Source organism: Babylonia areolata, chromosome 20 (genome assembly GCF_041734735.1).
Source record: "Babylonia areolata isolate BAREFJ2019XMU chromosome 20, ASM4173473v1, whole genome shotgun sequence".
In the NCBI taxonomy this organism is placed as follows: Eukaryota; Metazoa; Mollusca; class Gastropoda; order Neogastropoda; family Buccinidae; genus Babylonia; species Babylonia areolata.
In genome coordinates this window covers 11,838,816-11,859,831 of record NC_134895.1, presented here as the reverse complement: position 1 = coordinate 11,859,831, position 21,016 = coordinate 11,838,816, and the positions used below count along the sequence as shown (strand labels likewise).

Below are 21,016 nucleotides of genomic sequence, written 5' to 3'. Positions count from 1 at the left end.
CTGTAGAAGTACTGCTGCTGTTTTGCTTCTTCATGTGTACTCTGTGGCGGTTGTGCAGTCGAAGCAAACACTTCGAATGGTATCTTGCATCTAATGCATGCATGTCTCCTCCGGAAAATTTCCCCAGAAGAACTCTGTCTTGAAGAGTCTCGGCATATTCACGAACAGTTTTATCAATAGAAAATGTGCGAGCACTGAACAAAGTTTCGCTGGTATCGTCACCACTGCAGAAAAAACAGCTTTGCGTCCTTTCAAGACTCTGACCCATCATCTTGCGAGTTTTTATTGGACTTTCGTTTTGTCCTTCACCGATCTCACGTTTTTTGGCTGCCCTCATTGCTCGCTCCACTTTCTGATTGTCAACTTTATTCCGACAAGTTCTGTGCCACAGCGCTTTATTTGTTTCAAAAACAGAAACCATGTCTACACCTTCATCCAAGAGTTCTTTCTTTATTGGAAGATTCAATCTCCCCAGTTCCCTAAGTTTTAAAATGTTCTCAACTGTATGCGTGTACCCTAGTTGCACTCCTGACTTGGCAAACTTACTTTCTGATGGATTGATGAGTTTTTCCTCTTTGTTGGTTTGACATAAAGCACACAGATCCCAGCTGATGGTTGATGTTTCAGTAGGAATATTGTAGGAACATTCTGGGAGCTGAGAAGGCACGTTTTCCTGGTGAGATGTCGGCAAGTTTGTTGGTTCACCTGCAGCAGTTGTGAAATCATCAGCTGAAGTCAGAGTCACGGTCCTAGTGGACAAGCTGTCATCTCCTCTGACAGCTTCTTCTTCAGTAACAGCATGTAACCCAGTGGAATCTGCCATGACTGGAGCTGTCCTCACTACACTGTCGATCAACTAGCGTGTCCTCTAGCGGTCAGTACTGACTTTCTGCCCCAAGTGTACATCGTGTATAGGTGGACAACAGGTGAAGGAGAACTGCTTTCTTGTTGTTTTAGTTGTGATGAATTGGGCAAAGCCTGAATTGGATAGTAAAGGAATCTAAAGTTACACAATGGTAATTAAGCAATTATAATGCTGTGTGCATGTGTAGCATGATAAATATAGATTTCAGAAACACACACACACACACACACACACACCCTTGCGCACACGTGCGTTTTACTTTTGGATACATTCATATGTTACATACCCCCCTCCCCCCAAACATACACACTGCACACTCGCATACATGTAGCTCACAGACACTAACACTACCACCACCACCACCACCAACCCCCCCCCCCCTACCTCACCATAATAACACACCCTCTCCATCCCCTCTCTCTCAGAAACCGATTTCAGGGTCTCTAATACAATGAGTGAAGTCATATCTCCTTGTGTGTTACCTGTGAGTGTTGAGTTCAGTCAACAGTCTACGTGGTTGGATTAACGTCCTACTAGCCATTCGGCTCTTAAGGACAAGTTGTTCACAAATGAATTCAACAGATCTCTTACTAGTACACATAACCCGAAATCTGACCTCGTAGCAAACACTCTTCAACAGCGATCACACACAGCGAGCACATGGCGGCCAGCAGCAGCAGCAGCAACAGCAGCTCGTGTCAGTGTTTACTGAGTCAGTCTATGCCTATTAAATAATTCAAACCGATATGATGTCGATATTTCGATATTATATCACTATTATAATGCATCTCCTTTCGCCCCCCCCCCCATGCTTACCGCATGTTCGTAAATACAACATGCAGCGGATAATTTACGTCGTTTGCTTCAGAACTGGCAGCGGAGTACCACAGTGTCGGCTGACGCGCTTCTCGGCATCTGATTGGCTGAGCTTATGAATGGCTGGGTCAGAACATCCCACGCGCGCATCGCGCACGCCACATGTGCGATGGCATATAGTCCTTCTTTTTTGTGTTCATACAACATTAAATTGAAAGGGAACAGAGTGTGTCATCCTCTTAATCGAGAAAATATGCAACGAGCTTGTCTACTGCTTCTTATCACAAAATCGTACCAAACTGAACGATCCTTATAATCGAGTGCCAACATCGGACTAGACTACCATGGGTTCTTTTTCAGCGCACCAAGTGCGTGTTGCACATGGGACCTCGGTTTATCACAGAACAGCCTCCAGCAACACAGGACCTACCACCACCTTCTGTTGACTTTAACCTTTAGGACAACCCCTCAACACTGAAGTCACTGTTTTGATACATCATGGGTAGGAGAGACTCAGGTTTCCTAAGTAATACTGAAACTTTTGCAGCCGGGTTTCATGGGCGGCCAAAATGAAGTGTGTGTCTTAATACCAAAACAAAGTAAAATACAGGAGAAAAAAATATCTTAAAAAAAAGTCAAAACAGAAATCTGTGTAATGCGGAAGTACTCCCACTTAAGCTGCATACTCATCATCAATGTCTTACATAATTACCACAAAGGGGGTGGTTATCAGCCATAGCTACTTTCGTTTTCTCCACATAGGCGGATAGCAGATTGCACAGGACAGGAATGTTAGAGCCCTGCCAGAGTCTGCACTAGTGGGTCACGGTTAAGTATGTGTAATTAAAGGGAAGTTATACAGACGTAGGAGATCACACACACTTTCACAACTTGAAAAAAAAAAAAAATCTGGCACTACACAATGAAACGACTGACAAGTACTCCAAAGCAGTGCAACACAACACGACATGCTAACATGTTGGGACACAGCCCCCACACAGAACACTGACTGACTGACTGACCAGTGAGGAAAGCACTGCTGTACTCCAAAGCGATGCCGTCGTCCCCCCACTTCCATGACCCCTCGCTGACCTGGCTGATGATGAAGAAGATGACGGTCAGCGCGGCACACAGCAATGTGGTGATCATCAGGAACTTGAAGCGGAAGATCACTCCCTGCAATGGACACAGTGTCACCAGTGTGTGTGTGTCTGTATGTGGGAGGAGGGGGCGGGGAGGGGGGGGGGGAAGCTGTGACAGTCTGGCTTTATCAATGAAATGAAATGCAAAAGGAATGCATTCCTCCTGAAGCTTTTCAGTTTCAGTTTCTCAAGGAGGCAGCAACGCGTTCGGATAAATCAATATTACGCTACACCACATCTGCTGGGCAGATGCCCGACACACATACACACACACACATATATATATCTCTGAGTACCTATCAGAGTGAATTTCTTCAACAAAATTTTGCCAGAGAACAACACTCTCGTTTCCATAGGCGCAAGTGCATGCTACACACAGGACCTCAGTTTGTCATCTCATCCTAAAGACCAGACCCTCAGTCTGATTTTCTAGTGAAACTTGGGAGAAAAGATGAGAGTTGGATTCGAATTCATAGCCTCATGGACTTTGTACTGGCAGATGAATGTCTTTATCAGTCTGCCACCTTCCTGAAAGCCTGTATGTGTAGATAACAAGCAGCAAGAGACCAGCCACTATAGCAAAGTGGTACAAGTCATGGACTGAGGACTACATAGCTTCAAGCCCTATCAAAGGTGGGTTTTCTTTCAAGCCCATGGCTCCTACCCAGAGATCAGCACACTACAGGCTCAAATGGAAAGACTGGGATGACACAGCTGAGGGTCATCCACTTTGCAATTGCATATTTGGGATGCTGGGAAATATCATGAGAGTACAGCTTTGTCAGGCTGTCACACCCCCATAGCAACTTTATCATCATCCCCATCATTATGCAGCATTATCAAAATTTCTAGAACAAAACATCCCAAATTCTGGAGCACAAAAAAATGTAGCAAGTGAGAGAGACAGACAGACAAACAGACAGACAGACAGAGAGAGAGAGAGAGAGAGAGAGTAAAGATGAAAGTGAGTCACTGACAATGTAGAACTTTTGGCGGACACAGCTCATCTGGGGCAGGGAGCTGGCCTTGGCGCTGATGTTGCGGAACACCTTGAAGATCATGAAGGACAGGAAGAAGAAGTAGCCACAGGCTGCCATGCCCGCCATGATGATGAACGCCAGCTGGACACCGGTCAAGGATCTGACCCAGTTACACATTCTCAAGGAGGCATAGCTGTCCTCTGTCTGACTAATCCATATATACGTTACACTTTATCTATCAGGCAGATGCCTGAAAGCAGCACAACCCAACACTCTTGTCAGGCATTCAGTGCGTGCATATATTTGTGTACCTGTCAGAGTGGATTTCTTCTTCAGAATTTTGTCCAGTGGACGACTCTTTTGATGCCATGGGTTTTTTTCAATGCGCCAAGTGCATGCTGTGCATTGGACCTCGGTTAATCATCTCATCTGAATGACTGGATGCTTGGTTTGATTTTGCAATCAATCTTGGGAGAAAGGGAGAGGGCAGGAATTGAACCCAGACTGTCATGGACACTGTACTGGCATATAAGCATCTTAACCATTCTACCATCTTCCCCTTTCTGACCCAAATGACTGAGTCACATCCACCAGGTGAATTTCACAGTAAGCGCTTATGTTCTGATTCTTCTGACCTGAAATTTGACTCACTGACCACTGTCAAGTATTCACACCATTGAGGCAAAGGTGCAGAATACGTAGGAGCTTCTGAGGTAAAATCATGCTCCAAAATCAAGACACACTGAACAGCACAATGACATCTGCTTTCTTCTTGTTCCATGCAAAAATGATAATTCAGCTACTTAACAGGAAATTCATAACTAACAGATCTGTAAAAGTCTCTGTCCTTACTAAAGAACAAAAAAGAGGGTGTATGCAGTTTACTTTGAAATCCCTTTCACCACCAATGTCTCATTTCAGCACCAGCTGGGTAGAACACCCACATCACAGATCATAGGTCTGTTATCCATGAACCTACTGCTCTTAATTTTCGGTGGTAGGACAAGCCATATTTTCTACACATCACAGGGGAATCCCCAGCTAGTCTTAGATACAACTGATTCTGTATTTATAGCACGAGGGAATTTTGCACTCGAAATCGACTGGCTGTGTAAGGGTAAAACCCTTAACAAGAGCAAAATGACAGTGATAATGACGACCAGCAGAAAGTGAGATCAATATAAGAGATAACACTGACAAGCTTGACAGAATGTAGACATCTATAACACTGATCAGCTTGACACAGTGTAGAGATGTTTAAGGCTGACCAGCTTGACACAGTGTAGAGATGATCAGCTTGACACAATGTAGAGATGTTTAAAGCTGACCAGCTTGACACAGTGTAGAGATATTTAACGCTGACCAGTCAATAGAGTATGAAGGATACAGCCATGTTGGTGCCCATGCTGGAGGCCCAGATACTGTAGAATGGGTTGGACAGCTGTACTCCCCTGCAACACACCACCACCTCGCACATTACAGGTCCTTCAGTACTCTGTGATCAGTGACCTGCCCAAGACTTGTCATATGTGACATTGTAATACACAGCTTACAAATGACGTGAATATGATAATGAGAGTTTTTGTTTTTGTCACATCGTGTTTGACATATTAAAAGATATTTCAAGTTAAAGAAATGATCTAAATTTTATTTGGACTTTGGAAAGCTGAAAAAGAATGTTTGGCACCTTCATGAAAGTGAACACATGATCATTTTCATGGTACACGGTTACAGTGGATACAGAGAAAAATGTTTGATGGCATATATCAGGACTAAGTTTCTTAGTTCAATCTTTTTATCTTTTGCTGTCATTTGCCATAATGGCTGGAAAACTGTAATATCAATCTGATAGAATATTAAAAAAAACAACCATACACATAAAAAAACAAACACCTATAAAAAGAAAAACTAGACACAAGTAACAGTCACATTCATGCAAATAAACCAAGAACATTTGCAACACAGAATTTCCAGAAGGTAGGCATACTGTTTATACTGAAAGATCCCCCACTATCCCAATGGTGGGACTGATAATTTTTCATAAAAATACAGTTTGACAATTTATCATGACACATGTATTCATTGACAAATCATAAAAAAAAATATGTAAAAAAAAGCACAAGCATTCTAAGATTCAGTTTCACAAGAAGTAAGCTTCATCCATCAATGTCAATGACTCACTTTGTTTTCACATGTGAGTAAAAAATCATCCAAGTTCCACCAGGACACAAGCAAACTAAGAACAACACGAGTCACCTCCAAACACAAAAAACCACCTGCTGCAGAGAGAGGCAGGTTTACCTTTCACACATGTCGAAGATGAAGAGAGCCAGGCAGGCAACGATGACAGCAGAAAGATGCTTCCAGTACACCTGCAGCTTGTTCCTTTCTACCTGGTCCTGTCAGACAGACAGACAGAAGGAAGCCTTCAGCCACAGTCACAGCATGTCCTACAACTGGATCAGTCTCAAGGCACTGGAAACTACATGGGCAATAAATGAGCCAAACAACCCCCCTAAAAATACTTTTGCTTCAAGTTCAGTCTTTAATTTTTTTTCTTTTTAACTCTTTCCGGACGAAGGAATGCTCACGCATTCCTACACAAAACGTATTCGGTTTCGAACGAAGGAATGGAATAGCATTCTCCAAAAGTAAAATTCCATCATGCGCTGTACACGTGATTTTGTGATCAGCCAAGCAGAGTGCGCTATTCTGGGTCACTCCACAATCGAACAGTATGATTGGCTAGTCTGGGATGTGTGGCCTGTGTCGCACACACGCTGACAAAGTCACTGACCGGTCGTCTGCTCGCGTGCCAGCCCGTTAGCAAAGCGGCCTCTTCTCAGAATGTTGTGAAGCGAACAAGGCAGTGACGGCAATGTTTTAGGGTTGCCGAAGTACTTGAAATGCTACAAACTGATGGGTCGGACATTAAGAGGTGGATGATGACGAAGAAGAAAGTGAATTTAATGCAGAAAGCAAGCATGAGTATGGTGATTCGGGGTGAAAAATTGGCAGTATTTTCTACATATGGCAAAACTGTAAAAATAAGATGAGAAATTTGATTTTTTTTATATGTAATAGCTCAACGTAATAAACCAGTTCTGAAAGTTTCATTTTCTTATACAGTATTTTGTATTTTTTGTAATTTTTTTCCAAACCCTTACAAATGGGCCGTCTGTGGGGAAAAGCAAGGGAGAAAACTTGTCGTCCGGAGTGAGTTAAACCACCTTCATATCATTAACCGCACATAATTTTTCCTTACTTTAGAGATGATTCCACATCCTCCTTGGCCCCTTCTCCCACCCTTCTTTCTCAGTCACATTTATGCATATGTATACACACACACACACACACACACACACACACACCACACACACACACACATGTGCCAACGAGCAGCTCTGTCAGTGTTTGATCTGTTCATAAAAACCATAACAGAAAGTATGCTAGAGGCCAAAGGAGACAGAATGGTTCAGATGCTCATCTACCAACATAAGAGTCCATGAGGGTCTGGCTTCAAATCCTGCTCTTGCCCTTCCTCCCCAGTTTGGAAAATCGAACTGAGCATCTAGTCATTCAGAAGAGACATTAAACCGAGGCCCCGTGTGCAGCATGCATTTGGCGCACTGAAAAAGAACCCATGGCAGTGACAGCATTGTCCTCTGGCAGAATTCTGTGGGAGAAATCCACTCTGATAGGTACACAACTATATATGCATGCACTCAGGGCCTGACCAAGGGTGTTGAATTATGCTGCTGGTCAGGCATCTGCCTGGCAGATGTGATGTGGCGTGTGTGGAACTGTCAGAACATAGTGACGGCTCCTTAACTCACTCAGTACGGCCAGTCCTCTCTTCTCCTCTACACAGACCCCTCGGATGTCCAGTGCCGGGTGTCTGAATGACCCAACCTTTAGCTTCCGTCGTCAGAATTGTGGTATTCTTTGTCAACATTCACCTCTTCAGTATAAGAGCCTTCCGCTTGCAATATTTTGATGCTGGTAATTGGGGTGAAACGCTGTTAACGTCGTCTCTCTTTCGCCGTTCGTATGGAGAGAGTTAAGAAACTGAAACTGAAAAACTGAAACTGAGGGATTCTAGCATTCAAAATAATCCAAAAACAATTTTCAAAACTGTGTGTTTGACACTGTGACAGGACTGAAACAAGACAGCAGCACTGCTTTGCTGGTTTGGTGCGACGTGACACCATCATGTGTTCATTGCTAAAGATGAGGGAGGAGGGCAGCACTGCTGTCACCTACAGTCATGTGTTTCTCAACAGCAATGAGGGAGAAGGACAGCAGCATTGCTGTCTACTTACCATCATGCGTTCCCCAACAAAGATGATCCTGAAAGAGAGCAGCATTGCTGTTTACTTAGGAGAGCAGCACTGCTGTTTACTTACCATCATGCGTTCCCCAACAAGGATGAGCTAGAAGGACAGCAGCACTGCGGTTTATCTTACCATCATGTGTTCCCCAACAAAGAAGAGCCAGAAGGAGAGCAGCACAGCTGTTTATCTTACCATCATGTGTTCCCTGACAAAGATGAGCCAGCAGGACAGCAGCACTGCTGTTTACTAAGGAGAGCAGCACTGCTGTTTACTTACCATCATGTGTTCCCTGACAAAGATGAGCCAGGACAGCAGCACTGCTGTTTATCTTACCATCATGTGTTCCCCAACAAAGATGGGCTAGAAGGAGAGCAGCACTGCTGTTTACTTACCATCATGTGTTCCCCGACAAAGATGGGCTAGAAGGACAGCAGCACTGCTGTTTACTTACCATCATGTGTTCCCTGACAAAGATGAGCCAGCAGGACAGCAGCACTGCTGTTTACTAAGGAGAGCAGCACTACTGTTTATCTTACCATCATGTGTTCCCCGACAAAGATGGGCTGAAGGAGAGCAGCACTGCTGTTTACTTACCATCATGTGTTCCCCGACAAAGATGGGCTAGAAGGACAGCAGCACTGCTGTTTACTTACCATCATGTGTTCCCCAACAAAGATGGGCTAGAAGGACAGCAGCACTGCTGTTTACTTACCATCATGTGTTCCCCAACAAAGATGGGCTAGAAGGACAGCAGCACTGCTGTTTACTTACCATCATGTGTTCCCCAACAAAGATGGGCTGAAGGAGAGCAGCACTGCTGTTTACTTACCATCATGTGTTCCCCGACAAAGATGGGCTAGAAGGACAGCAGCACTGCTGTTTACTTACCATCATGTGTTCCCCGACAAAGATGAGCCAGAAGGAGAGCAGCATGGCGTAAAAGGCTCCTTCACGGATGTCATTGATGAGCAGCATGAAGGGAACATCAGCCCACAGGGTCAGCCACTCCAAGGGGACTGCACACACACACACACACACACCTCTTCCGCTGTCTCACAAACTCACCACTCTCTGATAATATCATATAAAGTTTATCAAGAACTTACTTATGTCAATGTATAGCTTCTTTTAAAAGGCAATGGCCAAAAAAGGTATAAAAAATCAATATTTCGCCAAGTGCTTTTTTTCTTTTCTACTTTCATTAATTATTTACTGCTCGGTTTTTCATGTATGCACCCATCAGAACATAAAATCATGCTAACACCCTGCACATCAACATTGACAGGAGCAGCAACAACAGAAACTGCCTGTAATGATCATGAAACAACAATAATCAGCCGATTCTTTGGTTTTGGGTTTTTGCCAGGTTTATTTTCTCCAACATTGTGTGGCTGCAGATAAAATGCTAATATCAAAGTTTGTCACAAACACACATACACACACACATGCTTGTACACACACACACATTTATAAAATATACCACAGACACGTGCCAGCAGATGTACACAAATGATTCAAAGTGATTACTCATTTACTTTACATATAAACGTGAGGCAGTAAATGAGAGACCACTAATGCTTCATAATCTTGGGTGGCTCAGTGAAACAGACAAAAAGCTTATGGCCTAGAATAACTTTGTTGTGTTCCTTGCTACACCTTACTGACAATTGCATCATTCATTTTACCTATATTTTCTTCACTTTCATTACAACAACAACAACAACAAAAAACCACACAAAAACCCAACAACTGTACTCTAAAATACTCACAATTCATTATAGACAGAATGATGCCCAATGAAAACAGGGTTCTGGAAGAAAAAACACAATGACATAAGTTTAATCAAAATATCAGGTTAATATAACATTTCAAACACACACACAGAGAGAGAGAGAGAGAGACAGAGACAGAGACAGAGACAGATACAGAGAGCAAACCACAACTAAATGAATATAACCCTATCATGTAGTGAGTATTTCCACAATCCATGTCAGTGTCAACATTCTACTTCACACAGTTATGCATCCGAAGAAGTGCTGGCTTCACATTCTTCAGAACTTCTGTTACATGTTCTACGGCATTACTTTCCTGTATCTGTGCATCTTTCATTAGCTTCAAAGTCAGCCTGTTACAAACTGCACAAGTCAGCATGCTTTTAAATTTTTGTTAATGCAAACTGCTGTCTGCAATCACATTGTCTACTTCTTCCAAGTTCCTTGCTCTAATTCATTCTATGAATACAGTGTACAACAGCTACAACAGACACAAACACACACACACACACACACACACACACTGTACATACACACACCTTTCCAGCAGGTTGGCCGGCCGGGACAGCTGCATGATGCGGCGCCAGAACCACACTAGTGCCGCCAGAGTCAGGGGGAACAACACTGTCTTCAAGGAGAACCACACTTTGGTGAAACCACCGTTCTGGAATATGGTCTGCAAAACAGCACATCTCAGCATCATGTACTGGGGGCCCCATACTGATTTTCTATTCGCTGTACCTTCGAGTTCACAGTTCAAGTAAAGTGACAATAACATTGGCAAATCAACATTAACCTTACATGGTAAATCAACATTAACCTTACATATAGGAACTTTTTTTTCTCCCTAAAATTATGTTTAATCTAACAAACCATACCCACTAGTTTGGCAGAGGTCTAATTCCTGTCCTGTAAAAGACACAACCCCACTCATGAGGACCAATCAAAAGTAGGTGAGGGTAGTGACCTCCCTTAGTACATTATCTGTTCCTTACATATAACAACTTTTTTTCCTCCCTAAAATCATGTTTAATCTAACAAACCATACCCACTAGTTTGGTAGAGGTCTAATTCCTGTCCTGTGAAAAACACAACCCCACTCATGAGGACCAATCAAAAGTAGGTGAGGGTAGTGACCTCCCTTAGAACATTATCTGTTTTCTGTGCACAGATGCAGTGCCCTCTTTCACCAGCAGACATCTTTCTTTCCAGCACTTGTGTATCCAATTAGCCTAATTTTTTTTTTTTTTTTTTTGCATTTACTCTCTCTAAAATTACTTTTAATGTGACCCACTGGTGCAGACTACGACAGGGGTCTGATACCTGTCTTGTGCAAACTTCTACCCCGCTCATGTGGAGAAATCGAAAGCAGTTGCAGCTATAGACCTCCCTTAGTATATTATCGCTGCTTTCAATACTCAAAACAACAACAAAAATTTTGAAATCAAAACAGCATCAGGAAAGAAAATGAGACAGAGGAGCGGGAAGAAGAGTAACAAACAAGTGCATTGGGAAAATATCACTGACAGTGAGAAACAGGTAGTGGACCACCAAGAAAGCAGTCACTCTTACTATGAACTGCATGTCTCTGATCTGGCCGATGTCATGGTTGACGGTTGTCAGCTTGCTGACCACAGGTATGCGGATGTTGATCAAGTAGAAGTCATAGTGGACGCTGCCCAGCTCAAAGAACGGCAGCAGGTCACAGTTGTAGTCGCCGCCTCCATTTGCCTTCTGTCCACAGATACACATCATAATCATTGTCAGTACTAATCACTATATCCGTGTGTGAGTTAAACAACAGATAAATATTGTCATCATGAGACCCCCCAAAACAGAGTATGGCTGTATACATGGCAGGGTAAAATTGGTCATACACACAGAAGCCCACCCGTGTATATACGAATGAACGTGGGAGTTGCAGCCCACGAACAAAGAAAAAGAAGTCATCATGAGTACTCACCACTATAAAAAATATTATATATATCAGGCTTGATTTTTTTCTTTTTTTTTCTTATAATAAAAAAATTGACAGAACACTTCACTGGCGTTTTGGTTTTATACATCAAAATACCAGAGTGGCAATATACAATATATGTGGACTAATGGTGTACAAAGTCAGTTTGAAACTTTGATTTTAAGGAGTTAGGAAGGAATCAAAGGGGTTGGGGTTGGGATGTGGGGAAGAGATTAGAAAGAAGAAAGGAGAGAGAGACAAAGAGAGAGAGAGTGAGATTGGGAGGAAAAAGGCAAGTAATCACCGCCTTAAGTTCTATCAGAGTTGTCTGTTATCACCCTATGTCACCCACACATCATCTGGATGATCTGAAGAACAAAAGATGTTCATATTTTTCACAGAATGTCTACCTCCTCTTCATCAATGGTACAATCCAGTCGGCGGGAAACTTTAGCAGAGGCGTACTCTTTCCAGTCCTGATCACCATCTGAGGCATCACGTCGGTACAGAGTAGTGTCCAGCATCAGTTCTGGCTTCTTGTCATCAGCTGGAGGAAGAAAACATCAATCTTTCACTGATCAACACCTGCAAAACTTACTCAGTAAATGGGAGTCAACTAGTTCCATACATACTTCCTTTCTGTTATGCCCTCTGGCATACATGTAGGGCAGCATACATAACTTACTTGTTTTCTCTTTTTATAAAGGCTCTTTTGGGTTAAAGGAAACATGAGGCGTTCATATAATACAACTCCCAGTCAGGAACAGTCAGTAATCACCAAAGGAGAGCAGACAGTGAGACGAAGTTCACAAAACAAAACATCGCATAAAACGTCACAAACAGACCCAAACGATGTAAGATATATGAATCCTGCAACAAAAATGTCCAGGAAAGCCGCAACAAACAACAAACATGCATGAAAATTACATTTCTGATGTATAAAAGGTTGGCAAAAACGTTTATTGAAGAGGACATAAAAAAAGGCCGTGAGGCCTAAACAGTCAAGTGCCTGTCCCTACACTACTACTACTACTAGTACTACTACTAGTACTACTGTCACTTATCTGAAAAATGGCGGCCACTAAGAATGATTGTTTACCTCCTGCGGGAAACAGCATTTCATTAGCTACCAGATGGCGGTCTAATGGCGAGATGTCATATCACTGAGTTGCTGCGATAAATTTTGGCCGAGAAGAGCAAACAGATAGGCTTGGTTTGCATCAGTTTGACATAGTACAGTATATCACTATATGACACCAAAATGCATGTTTCACAGTGATGACTTGTGTTTCACCCTGTCTATATAGTTGTTCCAATACTCCCTACATCCCAACCCCCAACTCATCCCCTTGACATGGGCAAAATGGCCTAGTCATTAAAATGTTTGAGGTATGAATAGACCATTTGCAATTTGTTCATCTACCAATAGAAATCATTTAGACTGCAATCAACTCTAATGACTTAGAATACTGAACTAAGTTTGTTTCTTGATGACACCGTGTAAATTACTTGTTATTTTTTTAATATGATCATGTGTTTGCACCTCTCCATGAGGGGCTATGGCCTGTACTTGAATAATTATCCTTATTATCCTCTTTTTAAAAGGAAATGTTTAACTGCAAATACAATCAATATTATCAATTTAAAACTTCTTTCATGGAATTCAGCCATAAGATAGGATCTCTGTATATGTGTACTGTTAAAAAATAATAATTGCATGAAATAATAAACAGCATTTAACCATCCTGCAGTCCATTGAAACTGTCTCTCTCTCTTTTTTTTATTTTTTTTAAGCATCATCCAGAACAAGGCTCTTGTATTTAAGCAAACAATATTCTAATCTATTTTATTGATCACTAAAGACAACTTTTTTAACAGATCAAAGAAACTGAAAATGCTGCTAAAGTGAAGAAAGAAGGAGAATCACAAAATAAAAGTGGAAAATCAATGTCAAGCACTCAAATGAGAAAAAAAGTGTTGAGTGAGCATAAACCTATGTGTCATCCACTGATCCAGGTTGCTTCAGGCGAAAAATTGCGGAAGAGTTAAGAAATTAGTAAATTTCGCTGTTAGGCCGAGCCAGAAATAGGCTAGCGATCATTTTAGTACTGTGTCAGATGCATACATTTGATCAACATTTCACGGGCGCAGTGGTCTAAAAGTTAGAGCACTGGATTCTCCGGAGTTTGATCCCCATCACACCTGGTGGGTTAAGGGTGGAGATTTTTCTGATCTCCCAGGTCACCTTATATGCAGACCTACCACAGTACTACTGCCTGAACCCCCTTTGTGTGTATGTGCACGTAGATCAAATACGCACCTTAAAGATCCCGTTATTCATGTTTGTGTTCAGTGTGTTATGGAAACAAGAACATGCCCAGCATGTGTACCTCCAAAAACACAATATGTCTGCCTACAGTGCATGGTAGGGTACATAAACAAAAACAGTCATATGTAAAATGTTACACATCTGTGTCTGTGTATGAGAATGTGACAGTGTATGTGCGTGTGTGTGTATGCATCACTGAAACCTGACTGAATGACACAGGAAACGAATGATGAGCACCCAAACAGCAGCTATCAGTCGGCTCAACCAAGGTTGGCTGCCTGTCATGCAAATGACTCAGTGTCTGTAAAGTGCTTAGAGCTTGGCCACTGACCAATAGATAGGTGCTATATATAAGAATCTCTCTCTCTCTCTCTCTCTATATATATATATATATATGTGTGTGTGTGTGTGTGTGTGTGTGTGTATTTATATATATCTTTTCAAAAGAACAAATCCATAAGCAGTAACTTGCACGACTTCAATAAGGTCAGAGTATAACATCAACTCTGTACTTACGGAGAGGATTTTTGGGATCATACTCCACTTTGATGTCAATGACTGTGTGCATTGTCTGGAACCAGCGAGACATCTGCAGCTGTGTGTCATCTCTGGGCAAGGGCAGCCACTGGCTGAAGACGATCATGTTGGCAGTGATCCCCTGTGCATCAATCTTGGGATCAGACAAATCAGTAACAAATTCACAGCTGCCACCCCCCCTTGGAATGAAGGGTTTTTTCTTAAGTCCCTCATGTCTGTCCACACAAGTGATGGGAGTTGACACAATGGTGCTGTATGGAGCTGGGGCTGGAAACACAATACACACATAATGACAAACATTAACATACCTTTTTAATTTTTTCTTTCTTTCTAATTAAGCATGAGCACTCCAGGAATTTGCCAATTTATCAACAGAAATTCGATCTGCTGTATCCTTCATTATCTGCTATGCAAGCTTTTACTTTTTGTCACCAAATTGGGTGTTCATCAAGTGCATGTACACTACCAGTTTACTGGTCTTATCATATCAAATAAATATCAAGGTGTGTAGGCCTGATAAGGCCTTTTGCCCGCTTGAAACAGGAAGAAAAGGTGTAGTCTCTGGAAATTCTTATCAATCATTTTATGCATGAGATATTATAAAGTAATAAACACTTTAAAAAAAAAACAACAGATCTAATAATTACTTGAATCAAAAATAACATTGAATTTCTTTTGTCGAAATATTCTAACAGAATACTGGACATCTGATACAATGATTGTGAACTGGCTTACCAGGCTATCTTTAACTCACATTTTTTGTAAATATTATGATTAACGTTAAGCGAAGGCCAAGACAAAAAGTTCAGATTCACCTGCCCACTTGTACTTTCAAGTTTATTGACGACACCACCGAGTCACTCTGTCAACATAACATTGCCCATACGTTCCTACTAGTTAACTGAGTGAAAGCCTGGACCATTTATCAAAATTCAATCTTCACAACGATTTATATCGGACTGCCTCTGGGATTTTCGGCTGGCGCACCCCCCTCTTGCTAACACCCATCCCACCCTCTCACACTCATTCCAACAACGCATTGACTTTCCAGATTCCCAAACTTACCAATCAGCCCACCGACAAGAAAAAAGGCAATCAAACCGAGAAACAGTGTCAAAACTAAGATGGAAAGTTTCTTAGTGCTGAGGGTTTCAAGCACAACACCAGCCATGATCGCTAAGAACGAGGAAGACTGGCTGGTCACAATGTGAAGTCCGACTGTCTAGACTTTCTGCTGCCAAAATACACATGAGGTACTGCTTTTCTCGCAGCGCCACCTGTGTTTGTGGGCTTGACGGCAATAAAAGTTTTGCGCCGAAGATTCTTCGACTGAAAAAGAGCATACTTCTATTAAATTGACTCGATTCAGTACTAGACTGACTAAGCTCTGATTCTTGTGTTATACGTATGAATATAATTCAAAACTGGTGGTATTATACCCCGCTGACTTTCTTTATTTTTGTCCGAACAGCTGAGTGACCAGGGTAGATCACCGACCTAGACTGAATTTTGAGCAGAAGACAAATGTTGCAGTGACAACTAAGCTTACCGCCAACCCAGGAAAAGTGCTAAAGAAGATACCGAAGAAAAACCCTAAGGAAAATAAGTTTGGGAAATGCACATAAGTTTTTCCTTATTGGATTATAGGAATAGTTTTTTTTCTGTTTTAACAAACTAAACCCATATCGATGTTGCCACCCAGGTGTTGGTTGGATAATTTTATTGTATGTTTTGGTCAGTGTGACCGAAACACACTAAAATTCCATTGAAGATATGCTTTATTGATTGTTATTTATGGTTTACTTGAAATTAATCACTTACATCAATATGTTTTTCTCAATATGAATGACAAAATTTAGTCTTGGACGCTATATGTTACAAATGTTGCACCACAATTTCAGTTGATCAACACACACACACACACATATGGTAAATGAAGAAGTATTGCATTGTGTGTGTGTGTGTGTGTAAAATGTCTCTCCTTCCCCCCAAAACTGATACTTGATTACAGCTAGACTGGAGCAATGATGACCAGTCATATTTATCTAATGCAAAATTCAAGTGTGGGATGCAAATGGAATAGGCTTTACATTCCTTTGAATTGGGAACAGATCAGTTAATTAGATATACTTTTTTCTGGATTGTTGTTGTTATTGGGATTTTTTTTCTCCTCAAAATAAAAACAATGATAATAATCATAATATTAACAATAATAAGATTAGGTTATTAATACATTTAGATTAGGTTATTAATACATTTGCATAACGCGTTCAAATATCTGAAAGTGCTTTACAATATGAATTTGCTCAAAGTTTTGTCAGCCCAGTGTTAGTGTGCAGTTATGTGTGTAGTGTGCATGTATGTGTGCAGTGCATGCGTATGATGCATGTGTGTGACATCTTGCACATGACAGTATACATGACTGCCTAGTGGTACAATTAAGTAGTTTCTCATACCTTTTCTTGGGGGGTGGGGTGGGGGGCTCTCACAAAGGAAGTCTTAGTGGGATCCTTGATGTTTCATGTCTTCCTCTTCTTCATTCATGGATTGCAACTCCCACTCTTATACACAAGTGGGATTTTACGTGCATGACTGTTTTTACCCCGACTATGTAGGCAGTCATACTCCATTTTTTAGTGGGGGTGGGGGCTATGGGTGGGTGGGTGTGGGGATGTCTTGTATATTTCTGCCTTGTGATGTGACAGAGCATGGCCTCAAAGAGTGTGGATGATGCTGAAGGCAAAGAGTCCAGGGTAGCAGACTCGGCAGCCGTGCTGAGTGAGAGAGCTCAGCAACTGGTCAGTGGACTGAATGACAAACGCAAACAGGACACCAACATGCTGGCAGAGCTGAAAGCAACCCTTCTGTCACAGGTCAGCAGCACACATTGAAATAATAATGTATATAAAAACTATATTAAACAAAATAAAAACGGGGGACACAAGAGAAGGGAAGAGATCAGAGAAAGGGTGGAGGATGTGCAGGTGACTCTTTACCTGCATGGACACTACACACTGTAAGAATGGTAATTATAATGAATCATTTACATATTGTGCATATCTTGCGTGATGCAACTCCATGCATGACACCAACTCCACTTTCAATTATGCAGGTTTTCATTCCACACACCTGCATACAAAGCCATCCACACCATATACATACCAACATGCTGAATGCACACATGCACACACACAGCTGTAGCCACACACACACACACATGTTCACACATACAAACACTCCTCTCTCTGTCTCTGTTTCCCTCTCTGTCCCTTCTCATTCACTCTCAAGTCATTCATTACTTGCTTCCTGTTCAGTTGTGGCCCAGTAAGGTAGCTAGATTTGTTGTAAGAACAAATGTGTGTTCTTCATTCATTGGAATTTATCATTTTAATTGTCATTCAACAGGTGGAAAACATCTATAACGCTGTGGAGCAGCACATGTACAACACGTATGAGAAACAAGGCAAAATGTTCAATGAAACAGTCCATGAACTGTTTGCCTGCTTGGAAAGAGTGGCCACCTTGGAAACGGAGCTGGCACAGTTCAAACAGGACCTGACTTCTTTCTGCCAGGAAATGGATTGACCATGTGGCCTCTGTCATGTCCTCCACCCTGTTCTTCATTGATTGCCCTAGTGTTATGTACTCTGTTGATTCATCTTCTCTGCTCTGAAGCACACATTTGTTCAGTTATTTGATTTTGTTGACGTGTGGCACTGTGAACTTGTCTGATTGTTGACTCCAGGTGGTGTTTAAAAAAAATGTATTGGTTATTGAGTGTTGGTTTAAGAAAAACAATATACAAGATCATGGTATATTAATCCGTTCATGTATTCTGATTTTATGTCTGGAGGTTGGATTCAGAAACAGAAACAACAAAAACAAGGGGAAAATGAACACTTAATACTTATTTTCTCTGTCCTAGATGCATGATTATACCATGTGCACAGATACAACAGTTGGTTTATAACTGTGAACTTGTTAGAACATTGACACCAACTGGTGTTTTAAGAATGCATTTGAAATGATCACTCCACGTGTGTTCTCAATGAACAGGGTGGAAAGTAAAGCAGACTGAAAGTGAAGGCAACATAAAGTTCACAATCCCAACTCTGACATTTGGACAAACAAATACTCCAAGTCAAGGCTCCTGAGGTATGCAGTAGTTTTCTGGTGCCTTGTATGCAACAAAGTATGGGTGAGAGGTCTTCAAGAGAATATGCTTACAAACAATATCAGAAATTCAAATTTATTAATAAACAATATCTATGTTGAATAATAATCATTAGGGAAAATACTGAGAAATCTTATAGTAATACTGTAATAGTGGTCAAACAATTATAACAGTGTCAAATGAAACCCTTTCACACTGTGAAAACAGGCTCTGAGGCCATGACCTAACCAACTACTCACAACCATTTCATGTCATAATTCTCATATTCCAACAGCTCACAACTCACAAACACTCTAACATTCAATCCAAGTGGGAGGTCATTTTGAAGCACCGCACTGTTAACCTTTCCCGTACGTCGCCTAAAATTTTGCGCGCCGTACGTCGTGGGTGTGCAGAAACCCATGGTTTCTAAGAAGGAATGACCCCTCGCTGTACGTCGTGGGTGTGCAGGCACCCATGGTTTCTGTGTACGAACTAACCCTTCGCTGTACGTCGTGGGTGTGCAGGCACCCATGGTTTCTGTGTACGAACTAACCCCTCGCTGTACGTCGTGGGTGTGCAGAAACCCATGGTTTCTAAGAAGGAATGACCCCTCGCTGTACGTCGTGGGTGTGCAGGCACCCATGGTTTCTGTGTACGAACTAACCCTTCGCTGTACGTCGTGGGTGTGTAGGCACCCATGGTTTCACTGAAGAAATAAGACCTTGCCGTACGTCGTGGGTGCACAGTAACCCACACCTGTCCGTAAAGCAAATTTGACTTTTCTTCAGCAGACTTGCATGCGCAGTTTCCACTTGTGCGTGTAGGCTATTTACTCCAGTGCTTGACCAGGCGCATTGTGAATAAGTTTTGCCCGTGAGAAGAGAGTGTTGTTACTTACAAAAAACGGTTTTTTTTGTTTTGTTTTTGTGTGTGTGTGTGTGTTTGTTGTTTTTGTTGTTGGTTTTGTTTTGTTTTTAGCGGCTACACGCCCATCCTCTTTCGGTCAAGGCAGATGCCCTAACATAGCAGCAACAGCCTGGTATCAGTCCCCCCTTCCCTTGGCCTAGATCTCAGCATTCCTGGCTGGCTGGCTGGCATTTTTTTTTCTTTCTTTTTTTTAGCCATAGTCGGGTTTTCTCTACTTTGAACAGATTAGGATAAGAATAAAATTTCTATATCAACTATCTTTCTTTTTTTAGCCATAGTCGGGTTTTCTCTACTTTGAACAGATTAGGATAAGAATAAAATTTCTATATCAACTAGATTTTAGATCAATTGACTTCAGACTTACAAAAATATCCAGTTCTTAGAAAGGCACTTTAATTCCAACTAGATAAAAAGCTATCAATCAGTTGCTCCCGATCATTCTCTACAAGAAAAACAGTTCATTCAATATTGTTGAAGATATCTAGTGCAATAAATATTGTTTTCTGAAATTAGTTACAACTTTAGAGTAAAACTTGCCGCAGACTTGAAACGGGATACGATCAACAAAAGACAAGGTCACTCTCATCTCTCTCTGTAGCGAGCCCAAGTGACGTCATGTCGACAACGCGTGGCGCGCAAGCTTTGCATGGGTGGCTCCACACCCACGACGTACGGCGTGCAAGGTTTATTCTTTGGGAGTATGGGTGTCGTCACACCCACGACGTACTGGGACATTAATTGATTAATAACTTCTTTGTTTATGTATAAAAGAAAATAATGTTCAGTGGATATGTAGTAAACTATATTATGGACAAAGTCATGAAATTATGTGGAAGTGGCTTCAATATTACTTGAGTTACAGAGCAAAAACACTTGTCTGGGTGATTTCACACCCACGACGTACGGGAAAGGTTAACACAGTCAGTTTCAGTTTCTTAAGGAGGCGTCACTGCGTTCGGACAAATCCATATACATTACACCATATCTGCTAGGCAAATGCCTGAAAGTAGCATGACCCAACACGCTTGTAAACCTTGAGTGCATGCTTATATATTTGTGTACCTATCAGGGTGGATTTCTTTTCACATAATTTTGCCAGAGGACAACTCTCTTGTTGACATGGGTTCTTTTTCAGTGCGTCAAGTGCGTGCTGCACACATGACCTCGGTTTATTGTCTCATCCAAAACCCTTGACGTTTGG

At 41.7% G+C, this 21,016-nt stretch overlaps 2 protein-coding genes across 4 annotated transcripts in view; one reads left to right on the top strand and one right to left on the bottom strand.

The window, feature by feature from the left end:
* LOC143295174 (protein wntless homolog) overlaps positions 1 to 15,999 on the bottom strand; it is a 41,887-nt gene extending 25,888 nt beyond the window's left edge. For all 3 annotated transcript variants that reach the window (XR_013056994.1, XM_076606746.1, XM_076606745.1), the window contains exons 1-11: positions 15,798 to 15,999; positions 14,712 to 14,999; positions 12,277 to 12,413; positions 11,482 to 11,643; positions 10,449 to 10,585; positions 9,907 to 9,947; positions 9,026 to 9,153; positions 6,105 to 6,202; positions 5,191 to 5,254; positions 3,801 to 3,944; positions 2,704 to 2,857 (exon numbers count right to left, since the gene is read on the bottom strand). Coding sequence is in view for 2 of the 3 variants with exons in the window: in XM_076606746.1 (XP_076462861.1) it covers positions 2,704 to 2,857; positions 3,801 to 3,944; positions 5,191 to 5,254; positions 6,105 to 6,202; positions 9,026 to 9,153; positions 9,907 to 9,947; positions 10,449 to 10,585; positions 11,482 to 11,643; positions 12,277 to 12,413; positions 14,712 to 14,999; positions 15,798 to 15,903 (1,459 nt within the window). In the remaining variant the exon portion in view is untranslated. The remainder of the gene's footprint in view (positions 1 to 2,703; positions 2,858 to 3,800; positions 3,945 to 5,190; positions 5,255 to 6,104; positions 6,203 to 9,025; positions 9,154 to 9,906; positions 9,948 to 10,448; positions 10,586 to 11,481; positions 11,644 to 12,276; positions 12,414 to 14,711; positions 15,000 to 15,797) is intronic.
* A 29-nt stretch (positions 16,000 to 16,028) lies between these two features.
* On the top strand, positions 16,029 to 19,241 carry LOC143295175 (synaptonemal complex central element protein 2-like). The gene is made up of 3 exons (XM_076606747.1): positions 16,029 to 16,338; positions 17,438 to 17,605; positions 18,138 to 19,241. The coding sequence occupies exons 2-3, from the start codon at positions 17,441 to 17,443 to the stop codon at positions 18,315 to 18,317; spliced, it is 345 nt and encodes a 114-aa protein (XP_076462862.1). The 5' UTR covers positions 16,029 to 16,338; positions 17,438 to 17,440; the 3' UTR covers positions 18,318 to 19,241.
* The last annotated feature ends 1,775 nt before the right edge of the window (positions 19,242 to 21,016 follow it).